General features: G+C 37.8%; 1 protein-coding gene across 9 annotated transcripts in view; it reads left to right on the forward strand.

Annotated features, from left to right (window-relative positions):
* bcas3 (BCAS3 microtubule associated cell migration factor) overlaps positions 1 to 12,425 on the forward strand; it is a 234,816-nt gene that overhangs the window by 27,213 nt on the left and 195,178 nt on the right. For all 9 annotated transcript variants that reach the window (XM_026226466.1, XM_026226465.1, XM_026226469.1 and 6 more), the window contains 4 exons: positions 2,633 to 2,709; positions 3,406 to 3,489; positions 5,985 to 6,155; positions 9,511 to 9,604. In XM_026226466.1, the coding sequence (XP_026082251.1) occupies positions 2,633 to 2,709; positions 3,406 to 3,489; positions 5,985 to 6,155; positions 9,511 to 9,604 (426 nt within the window). The remainder of the gene's footprint in view (positions 1 to 2,632; positions 2,710 to 3,405; positions 3,490 to 5,984; positions 6,156 to 9,510; positions 9,605 to 12,425) is intronic.

The following is a 12,425-nucleotide window of genomic DNA, read 5'->3' on the forward strand; positions in this document are numbered from 1 at the left end:
CGAAAATAAAGAAATAATTGTGTAGCGGAGTATTTTTTGTACACAGTGCCGCGAACTGTCAATCACTCCTGTGCGCGTGCATCACTGTCCTCCTCAGCTGCAGCAACTTGCGCTCTCTCTCTTCATCAAGCTTTAAAACAAAAAGGGGACAAAAAGATCATATTGTCTTTGTGCATAGGCTAGAGATTAACTAGATAAATGAATATCTAAATTTGTGCCTTGCCGTCTACGGTATTTTTTTAGAACTTAGAAAAAAGATGCTGCAGCCAATGAGCAGCCAGCGGGGGCTGCAGGACGACTCAACCTCCGCAGACAGTTTTTAATGTTTATCAGACAATAAATACTCAAGATTTTGCTTTAGTATAACTCACAACGAGTTTCACACACCTTCTCCGCCCACGTTGAGTTGTTGACACTTAACAGTGGGAAAAGCGACACATGCGCTATTCACTTGTATAACTTAAGGGTGAATGGGTAATGTAGTTTCTGCTCTGGGTGGGATGAATTAGGAAGTTTGCATTGTGAAGGGCGCTCTGAAAATCGGCAGTGCAGGTAAAAGATTAAAACCTCTATTAAAACAGATGTCCAGATGAACGTACCGGTACGCTACAAGCACGTTCTGGGCGCACGGAGAGGTGGCGGTACGCTCAAGAGCTATATTTGGAAGTGGCGGTACTGAGTACTGGTGCCTACCGGCCCACTTAAAGCACTGGCAATGACTATACTTTGGAATTTTTTTGCAGTCCACTTAGAATTCAACATGGAAATCATTTTTGTTTTTTATTGGCATTGATTGTTTTGAAATTCAAATGGTACTTACGTGTTTTTATTTCTGTAATAAATATGGCTTTCAAGCCAACAGTTAATTTGGAGGATATTGATGGTTTATTGCAGGTATGTTGTTTACATGAGAAAATTTGTGTTACAAGTTAAACAAAAAATCCAATAAACAATCATATTTTGAATTTAAATAGTTTCTTGGTCTTGAGTTTACATTAATTATTTACATTTTACATTTACATATCCAAAAAGTTTCAGTCTTTTAATTGCGATTAATCGCGATTAATCGCGATTAATTTTAAAAAATTGTGCGATTAATTAGTTAATTTTTTTTAATCGATTGACAGCACTAATATATATATATATATATATATATATATATATATATATATATATATATATATATATATATATATATATATATATATATATAAAACTATAAAAAAATTAAAATAATAGTAGAATGTACATACTTTTTTAACTGTTTAACATGCTGCTAATTATAATTCAAAGCAAACTCATACCTTTGGATTTGTGCCTAATGAGAGAGATACGTGAGCCCAAGTGTATAGCGCATTTCTCACACACTGGTAGATTTAGTTTTGCTTTCAATAAGTTTGTTTAGGCTTTTAGAACAAATGTTGTTTATAATGAATGCCACTATAATGTTTGTTTTATACTTCTGTTTTTAATAATCCTTCTTCTTTTCTGAATACTGTTAAATTCAAAGGATTTGTTGTGGAGTGAGGGGAGCTAAAATACATGCTTAAAAAGTTTATGTAGTGTGTGTGTGTGTGTGTGTGTATGTGTGTGTATATATATATATATATAGGCTAAATTTCTCATTTTCATTTAGAAAAAAATTCAATCAAAATTAAAGCTGAAATAAATTAATGAATTTAATAAAAGCTAACAAAATGCCAAAAACACAAGACAAAATTATTAAAACTAAATGAAAGTAAAATGAAAACAGAAAATAGCCTAATTCGAATGAATTCAGAAATAAACATTCTAAATAATTATAAAATCTGTAATAGTATCTCAATGATAACAACATAACACTTCCAAAAACATCTAACAATATAAACTATGAAGCCTGTTAGTTTTATTTTGTATTTTATGTTATTTGGGGTGGAAGCGGTGAAGAATGAAGTCTTCTCTTTCTGACTGTGAAATGACAAAATAATGGTGAAAATCCCCCAAGCCCAGCTCACAGGATGTGTTAAGCATATGTTATCTCACTGCATTGGCTCCCTCCACTTTGGAAAGGCACAAAAGGCTTTTGCATTACTGCGCTTGTGGCTTACCTCAGGCCCCATTCACTGAGTTTCAGATCCTGACTCAACACCCTAAATTACTGTCTGCAAATATTTTATATTCACTCCATGCTATAAATTATTGTCCGTTCACTTCACACTGTGATATGCACTTGCATAACCTTTCTGTGTACAGTGCAAAGACCGAGAAAGATGTTTGGTTTTTCTGTTCCTATTTATTAGCTTTAAGTTGAATAATAAGTTTAATAATCTGATTTGCAGTTGCTTGCATGTGTGCCCCGTTTGTATGGGTCCCATGTGATGTACAGCTACATTATCATGGCATGTGGGACTGATAAGGATTCTATGTCTGCATTGCTCTCATGGGTCAGTCTGTCTGGCAGTTAATAAGCAGAGGAGCCATCCTACTGTCACAAAATACCATAACCCTTATTTAACCTCTGGTATTACTCCAACCCTAAGCTCTAGTAAAACACTTTCTTGGGCGAGATGCTGCTATGAAGGATTATTTATGTGTTTTTTGTGCTGTTATTTAGTTTATCTCTTATATTGGTGTGTTTTCGTTTGTGTTGCAGGCTGCTACCCCTGTCCTGGGCCCAACCTAAACCCCATTGCTCTGGGAAGCCGGTGGTTAGCCTATGCTGAGAACAAGGTAGTACAAACACCCAGTATTTTAAACCATCCCAGTTGCACCCAAAATAAAGACAGCAATTTTATTTGTGATACATTTGGTTGTGCTCCTTACAGATTTGTTTTTAAACACAAGAACATGCTCTTGTGAACCCCCAGCATCTAATAGTCAGCCTAATTGTTCAGACCTTTCTTAAGACTTCCTTCCTTGCTTTGCTTAACCCTAAATCAAACTACAGTGGTTGTTTTATTATTTTTTTTATTTCTTCTGAATTGCACATATCATTATAAAGACAAAGTGTGTCATTTTGATAGGAGCTAACAATATAATTTGACAATATTATTAAGTAGACCCTTGATTCACCATCATTTATGTAATGGGTGCGGTTTGTTTGCCTTAGAGAGGCCACTTGCTGCATAATAATGGACAGATGGGACAGTGTGTCTGGGCAAAGGTAATGAGATTCTGGCCAATGGTAGCTGAAGTTGTATAGGTCTGGGACATGGACCCCAGAGGGAGTGCGTTTGTAGAATGGGGCTGAAGAACTGTTTGTTGTCCTAATGGCATCCTCCTCCTCCTCTTACTCACCGTGCCTTCCTGCAGACGTCCTGGCGCGGGGTGTGACAGGCCTCTGTGGGTTAATGAGCGCTGGGGAGCTGAAAGGTTCTGGATGATAATGTGACTCTGTTGTGTCTCTGTTTGTGTGTGTGTGTGTAGCTGATCCGGTGTCATCAGTCCCGTGGTGGGGCCTGTGGAGATAATGCCCAGTCCTACACTGCAACTGTCATCAGTGCTGCTAAAGTGAGTATGCATTTATTACCACTGCCATGACAAATCACAGTCTTCAACAAGGCACAGAGGCGTCCAAAAGTATTTGCACACCTAAGCCACAGACAAAGGACAGATCGGATAAGCACACTTTTATAATAATTGCATTTCACACGCACACACAAAGGTATTACTTTCAGGTCATCTAATGGGTTATTTACGGTAAAATGTAGTAAGTTTTAGAGAAAAAGCATTATTTGTTTGAAAATGCCACACGGTTTGATATTTTGTATCTATTGCAGTGAAATCCATATATTTCAAATGGCATAAGTGTCCAAATACGTTTTGGGGCCACAATGAAGCATTTATCCACACGTTTGACCAACAGATGCTTTGTCTGCACTTGTGGCATGATTTATGCACGGATTATTTCAGTTATGTCTTGCTGAGAGACTTCTTGTTCTTATGAGCGTTATTTACTTTAGTTTATAAGATTAAAACCAGCCGTTCTTTTGTTAAATCTGACATTTATAAATGTTGGTGCACAGTTGGCATGTTGGTCTTTAGATCCCCACTGTGTTTAAAAATCATTCAATATGGTGAAGAAATGATCTGTTCATTACTCTGGCCAAACTTTGTAATATTTTTATTTAAAACTGCACAGTTTCAAGGACATTCAGGATGATCACCCTTTATTTTAAAGATATGATTGGCCCAGTGATCTTTGCTTCTGGAAAGATGTGTCACAATAATTTAAAAGCCTCTTTACAAAGCAATGAGTCAAACCATACAGATTAAGACTTTTAAGTGTTAGCTGACTCTTGCAATTGTGTTTTTTCTTTGCACTTATTTGTGTATTTTCAGTCAGTCATGCTTTCTTTCCTGCTTCCTCTGCTCTAAATGAAGCTCATAATGTGTGCTGTTCCACTCACTTTATTCACCATATAGCATCCCAGAGCAGTCTTGGCATAGTCCTCAGTGATTCAGAGACCCACTAGAGTTCATTTAATGGTGCCAGAACCTTGGTGCTTAACCTTTCATATGGTTCCAGTCTCCTCTCCTGGTTGCTTAATTGATTTATTAAGCCCACATCTGTATTCCCCGGCCACCGGCCTGATCACAGCCTAACGAGTGCTAACGGCTTACGTGAGAGAAGTACCATTAGCCTTAATGGCGGTATACATCAAAAGGAGCATTGTAAAGGTTAGCAGAAAGGAAAACAAGGTTAAAAAAGCCTTGATACGCAGACAGGCCGTCTGCAGAAGGGGCTTTGATTTATAACCATCTCCTCTGCTCTGACACACGGTCCCTGTGCTGAGTGGCTCTGAGTGCGGCCGTCTGGGGGCCAAGGGGGCAATCTCCCATCAATCCTGTAACACAATCACAAAAAGGAGGGGGAGGGCGCCTTTTGCAAAAATGAATTCCTGCAAGGCACAGATTGTATAAATGAGTGCGATGTGACCAAAAGAGAGATATCATTGTGCCAGCCTCAAGCCTGCATGAGCGGGGTGCCCCAGGGCTCTGTTTTCAGACCTCTGCTGTTGTGAACTGTGTTTAGGGTAAGTGGATAGCACAGATTAAGTAGGGTCTCCTCTAGTTCTCACTTAATGGAGTGAGCGTTGCTAGCTGTGTGTGTCTGTCTGCCAAGGCCCTGGAGAGCTTAGTCAGGCATTTAGTCCAAGCGGCAGCGTCAATACCTCGTGGCGCCTACGTTTGTTGGGCCCTTTGGAGAATGCTTTGACAAGCCCACCAACTAACTGTGTGTAAATTGCTTTGCCCCATCAATTATTAAGAGAAGCGTTTGCCTCCTAATTGATCAACACTAATGTGTTTTCTAATCACTGCAGTTAGAGTTTTTAGTGCTAATCCAAACAGTCCCCATTGATCCAGGTCGGCGAGGAGAGGGGGTGGCTGGCTGGTGGCAGACATTGCACCAATGGCTGTGCCAGAAATCTTACATCTCTTCTCAGCTCTCTTCTCAGAGTAAACATCGACACTCACTCATACAAACATTAACCGTTAGCCTACAAGGCTAACTCACACACCTGTCTGTTGACATTGCCTCAAACAACACTGGATGCAAACATGTTTTTTAGGTCATTGCTCAACAAAATCTCTGGATGTGGGAACATTGTCTGTGGTATTGATTTGAGTGTTGCAATAGTACTCATGCTTAGCTTGCACAAATGTTACTGGATGAAATTGATTTATTTTAACACTTTGCATAAATTTTTTGAATAATAAAAAAATAAGTTTAATTTTACTTGAAAACAACTCAATCTAATTATTCCACATTTCTTTCAAAATGATGATATTAAAGATCACATCCATGTAAAAAATGTTAGTAGAAGATAAGTGAACATGACTCCTTGAACAGCATACTGAGTCTAATTACACAACTACCCAATTATAGCCCAAACTCAATTTTTGGTTTCAATTTTGGAAAAAAATAAAATTTTGGTTTCTGTGTCACTCCAGCTTTTAGATTTTTAAATCTTTTTAAAGTTGTGTTTCTGTCTTCCTGTCAGACGTTGAAGACAGGCCTGACCATGGTGGGGAAAGTCGTGACCCAGCTTGCTGGTACACTGCCATCAGGGGCACCTGACGAAGAGGGCACTGCCCACAGCGGTACCCGCCGCAGCCCTCACCAGCCTGGTGTGGTTACCATCATAGACACACACACTGTGGGAGAAGGACAGGTACAAAATTCACACTTATACATCATAATCTGTAACATTTTTCCAGAGTTGGAGGGTTGTGAATTTCTAGCACACAACAGTATCAAAACTGTGTGTCTGTTTATGGTACATTCTTCACCCATCTGACCTTGATTTAAAAGGACCCGTTTTCATTCCCCTTTTCTCTGAGATAAATAATCCATTAATCCCATTCATAACTCATTTAGTATTAGTGCTTCTTGTGGCCCAAGGGGTTTGTCATCACCTTGTCATAAGAGCACATTCTTCGCCATTTGTTCACAGACTCCGTGCCAGGCCACAGTCTACTGATCTCATGATTTAGCCACTTCCTGTGGCTGTTTCCCCCTTGGCTGGCACAGCCATAGCCTTTTAGCATGAGATCACAGGCAGGTCCTTGCAGACGCATTACAGAAAAGGTCTACTCTCTTTTTTTTTTTCTTCTCCACCAAGGCCTGAATGTGTGTTAAAAGAGGACATGTAGGTGTGTGACACATGATCACTTTAATAGAGCACTCAGTTTAAAGGCTAACTTTAATATTTGCAGTTCTTCTGTTCAAGGATTTTTACTTGGAGAGAGGTTAAGTTAGAAAAGGTTTTGCTATCTAGTTGATTCTGACCCATGAAAATAGATCCTCCCATTTAGTGGGCTGTTAAAAACATGATGACCCTCAGTTCCCCAGAGAGTCTACCATGACCCGGTCAACACGTTGCTCTCATTTAGAGGTGCGATTTATTCTGCTTATTTATAAACCTATACCACTCTGATTTGCCAGAGTCAACACTTTCTAAGAGAGGTTTCCTGTGTTTATTTCACCATCCGCTCCAAAGCCTACCTCACAAGAAGCTTCACTCCTCCCAAAGCGGAATAGTCATGCTTTCGATGTTCACACAAAACATCTTTATGGAATTTACTGTCAGTGCTATTCTCCCGTGATCCCCCGCCCCCACCAATCTGCCCTACTCCCATTCTTCGGGGACAAGCTCAACTCCCTCGTCATCATCATCCCCTGTATTTCCTGCAAGAAGTTTATTTGCTCTGTGGAGTAATAGTTTTTCGAGGCAAAAGTATATTCTTGTGAAAAACAGCATTGTCTGTTTTTTTGCCCCTAGTAAAAACGATCTGGTTTGTGTCACAGGGGCATTTTTTGAAGTCTGAAATAAATGTCTGGGTTTTAGAGCAAGGCTGTTTTCTGTTTGGACTGGATCCTATTAAAAGCTGCCTTGCTCCTTAATGCAACACTCCGCTAGATTTATCACTCTTCTCTCCGGCTGTCTCATGTCTGTGCTTAGTTATAATCTCTTTCATGAGCAAACTTAACAGAGAAAAGCACCTTATGAGTAACAAACTCTCCATTTTCTTTCTTTTTTGCTTTCAACTTTGATAGGCTATTTGAAAAGTATTGGAATTTATTTAGAATTTAAATACTTACACTAATTTTGGAGTAAAGCTCATTGCACACGGAGTCCGAAAATTTCTATTACTAATAATATAAAAGCGATCGTTATAATAATTTTTTGTATACATTAATTACTGTTTAACCATTCTTTCTGATTATTAGACAGACTTCTATGCATATTAGACAGATCTGTTAACGATGATGGAGCACAAGAGTGAGAATGTGAGCACTATGTGCTCAGGCGCTGCTTTTCTCAACGCCTTCAAAATAAAAGTCCCACCTCAAACACATCGGCCAAGTAGAAAAACGTATCGGCTCATCCCAAAATTTTATAAATGGCAAATAATCACGTTAACACACTGCGTCCTAAATAAAAAAAATTGAATTGGGTTTGTTTTTTTCAGTTTTTCGCATCTGTAGCAAGCATCTTGAGAGATGTTTTGACAATTCGGTGCCACCGTACAAGCGAATGCCAAAATCCAGGATGGTGCTTGGCAAGTTCATGCACTTTGTCTTACAGCGCAAAGCACTGTAAAGATCCTTGCACACTGAGTTCACAGAAATTGGTGGTGGTCTTATTAATAAGTTACTGTAGAATTGCTAGCAAAGCATCAAACTGAGCCGCTTTACATCCTGAAGTAAACTTTGAATCACTGCTCCTGCGGGGGACCTCTCCTTCCTCTCTATTTCTCAGTATTGGATGAACCCAATATTTCCTCTATTTTTCTCTTTTTAAGAAGCGAGAAGACATCAAATCATCCTCAATGCTTGAAGAATCCATTTAGTTCTGTTTTGCAAATTTTTTCACAACGGATTATTTAATACGCATCAGACAAAGTGTGCATGGTTTCTGTGCATGTCGAATTTTTAGGATAACGAATATGAAAAAATGCATACGAAAATTTCGGACTCAGTGTGCAGAGACCTTAACAGTTGATAATTTAAATGCAATAATAGTTTTGCTACTTTCTGTTTTGTGTTGATTTTCATTTATTTTATATTTGATTTATTAAGTACATTTTGCTTTAAGTTTCATTTTTTACTTTTTTAAACCTCTGTGTTTTTGTTTTTAATTTATTTAATATTTGGTTCATTGATAAAATGAAAAACATTCTCTTTTTGTTACTTTTTTTGCTTTTAATAAGTTTTTTTTTCATTGCACCCCCCCCCCCCTTTTTTTTTTTTTGTCCTGTCCTGTAGTAATGTACATGAGGGGATGAATTACGGATTCATATTAGGGTTTTGTTTTTAACTGGGAGCTTTTAATCTCTTTTGGTTATCAAAACGTGAAGAGACACTATAGAGTTTCTTCCTGCTGCGTTTGTTTTAACTCCTTCAACATGCCACTTTTTCTTCCTGTCTGATACAGAACTGCTGCAATGTGGGCTTTGGCAGAATATGCACATTGATCACAGTGGTCATGTGGGTTAGTTTTTATTTCTGTGAAGCCGTGTTCATAAAACACACCAACATATTTGCCGACATCTTTTAAAATATCTATTTGAATTCCAAAATGAAACTATTTTGCCGAACATGTGTCATTTAGAGCTAAAATCTTTCAATGTGGATTAAAGTAGACACAAGGATAATTGTTAAGCACCCGCAAGAGGGCAACATGTTTAAGGCTGAACGACATGATGGGGAATGGATGGTGATCATACGAAAAAAAAACAAAAAAAACATATGGAAACCTTTTCAGACCACTTTTTGCTCCATACAGTGGAACACAACTTGGAACACACTTTTGTTTTAAACAAAATGCCAAAACACATCTTTGCTAAACTGATTAAATCATATGTAACTGTAAATATCAGATTGCACAGGCTACTGTAGAGCCAGTGACCAGCTATGTGTCTAAAACACTGAGATGTGATGTAAACAAGATGTCAGCCTTTATTTAAGTAGCCCCATCAACTTACTGTAGCTTTATTGTATGTTTTTGGGTGTATATGTTTCAGGTTCTTGTTAGTGAGGATTCTGATGGAGAAGGAGTGATTGCGCATTTTCCAGCACATGATAAGCCTATATCCTGCATGGCGTTTAATCCGAGTGGTAAGTGAACACCTCATTGTGATGCCTCACTGAGTCCTACCAAAGCACAAAACTCTAGGCACTGGGTCGGCAGACGTTTACATGGTCTTAAAGGGGACGCGTTGTGGATATCCTTGCTTTTTTGGTTTGACATTCATTGCAGATTTATTCTGTTCACAATGAAAAGTTCTCTTCTTAGTCCACCAGACCATTTATATAAACCAGACTGCAATTCTACTGACCTGCTCTGATATCCAACCCTGTAGTGCACTGGTACGTGGAGATAAGCCAATCATAAAAAGAGTGCATTTTCATTTAGATGTCTTAAAAGTACAGTAGCAAGTTGTTTAAGGAGTAGTTAAGATTGTCATCACTTCATTTTCTTTATGTCTTTCCAAACCTGTATATTTCTCGCTTTTGTGGAACACAACAAAAAGTATTAAATGGTGATGTTGACTCCTCTTTTCCAAATAGTTTTACAAAGTTACATTTTTTAATTTAACAGAATTTTTATTTTTGGTTGAGCTATTCCTTTAATGCTAAGGGGGAAAATGGACCTTTGACTGTTTTTAATGCAGGAAATGTTGTCTGATATTAAAAGTGGACTTCAGGGGGAAAAGGAATGATGCAAAAGTGTGAAATAAGGCCCATTTGAGAAGGAGATGGTAGTGTCAGTCATGTCACCTTTTTACATGTAACCTCATCTTGTTCCCTAAGCGCTACTGTCTGCTTGGCCCTTAAGATCTGTTGTTCTGAAAAGCAGCCATTGTGTATCTTCTGGTGAATCTGCCCCAAGGCACATCTGTCACTGTCATTTCTCCCTCATTTTTCTTTCTATCCATCCTTCTCTTTCTTCCCCCTTGTCTCTCCTTAACACGTAGTGGAATATTTAGTACTCATTGATCTTGTTCATGTCTGTCTCTCTCGAAGTGCATTGAGGCCAACAAAGCCCTCGGTCTCTTTCAGATGAAATACCCCAAGAACTGAACAGGTACAGTTTCAAACCTTAAAGATGAGAAGAGCTGTGCTATTCAGAAGGCGTAGGACGGGCTCATAATTCTTAGCACATTCAGTCAGCCATGTCACAACATGCTTTACTCATCATAAGGGCCTTTATTCATAAATGCTGGATTTTGCACTTTGATTTTTATTTACATTCAGGATTATTTTATTATTATTATTATTATTATTAATATTTTAGGATTTTCTCCTGCTTGAGCACCATGATTTGATGTCACTAGGTAATGACTCCAACCACTTCTGGGATTTTATGGAAGAATACAGTAAAACCACTGCAGCATTGTCCTCAACCGTCCCTTGAACGAGCGTCTTGGCTCATTTTGTTAGCCAGTTATCTGATCACTTTGCAATTTTACATATAGTCATGTTTGTTTCTCCGGATATCCAGTCCAGTCACAATGGCTCATTGTAAGGTGTGTGTTGCAGATTGAGAGTCCTTCTAATGAGAAGGTGCTGAAAGCTAATGATAGCCACTGCCTTAAGTTAAATCCTTCACATATCTGACCTTCTACCGAACACTATGGGAGACTCCATTGAGGAGGAGTCATTGTGAACATAAGTATAGAGCTCCAGGTGCGGATGATCTTTGCATAGGGTTACTAAAAGATTGTAAGGAAATGGTGCATGTCTTAGTAGATCAAAACATTCCTGATGGATGTTCTGTTTCAACCGCACAATATTGAACTGATGCCAAGCCATGCCACAAAACTCGTGCCTGTGTGCCGTCATTGAACTTGGGTGCAGTAATATTATAAAGAGGATTTACGCAAAGAGTAGCATTGAACAATAAATATAATTTCTTAATTCATGATTACAATTTTTTTTTAATTTAACTACAGTAATTTCCATTTATATATATATATATATATATATATATATATATATATATATATATATATATATATATATATATATATATATATATATATATATATATACCTAATATAAAATTATAAAATAACTTGGACATTAATCTAATGAAAGCTAAACTAATGCATTCTTTTGAATTGCGTATAGGGAATAAAATGCAGTGAAATACACCCTTCTAAAATGATTTTCCTGAACCCGCTTTGGACAGAACATTTTTATCTCTAGGTGGCGCTATTGTTTAACCTTTAAACCTCGAGAGTAGCTAGCCACCTTTTCCTCATTAGCATGTGTGGAGCAGGAGGTGGAGGTGAAGTCAGTATCCCATCACTATGGTCTACTGCACTGGAACTTTCAGCCCAGTAGTCCCTCTATCTTTAGGAGTCAGTCAGAGAAGAGTGCTATGGATCACGGGCAAAGCAAACGTACAGTCAACAATCAAGGCCTGCTCAGGGACATTACTTCTACAAATATTAGTGCAAATGTGTGTTTTTCTTAGATCAACAGAGAATCGAAGGCCCCCCCCCTCAAAAAAAAAAAATGTGACTACATAACTGTCCTAACCATCTGAAATGCTACAGAGAAAATTATGTGAAGGGCTCATGATAGTGTAAAGTCACATTGTGGGAGAGAAACGTTATTATCAATAAAATTGTGATAAGCAATCATTATAATCATTTTTTTTTTTTTCAGCAAAAGTGTTTTTATGATTTGATAGCTTTTTTGAATGAGTTACATAATATATAATTTTTATCTATATATTTTTTAAAGCAAAATATTTTTTGAGGGGTAAAATCTTGGTAAACATATGTTCATGTTTACTTATTTAATTTATTTTTTGTATGTACACTACCACTCAAGTTTGCAGTTGATTTTATTAACATTTTCTAAAGAAGACACTTATACTCATCAAAGCTGGATTTATTTGATAAAATACAGTAGGAACAGCATGACT

This window comes from Carassius auratus, chromosome 40, assembly GCF_003368295.1.
Source record: "Carassius auratus strain Wakin chromosome 40, ASM336829v1, whole genome shotgun sequence".
Lineage (NCBI taxonomy): Eukaryota > Metazoa > Chordata > Actinopteri > Cypriniformes > Cyprinidae > Carassius > Carassius auratus.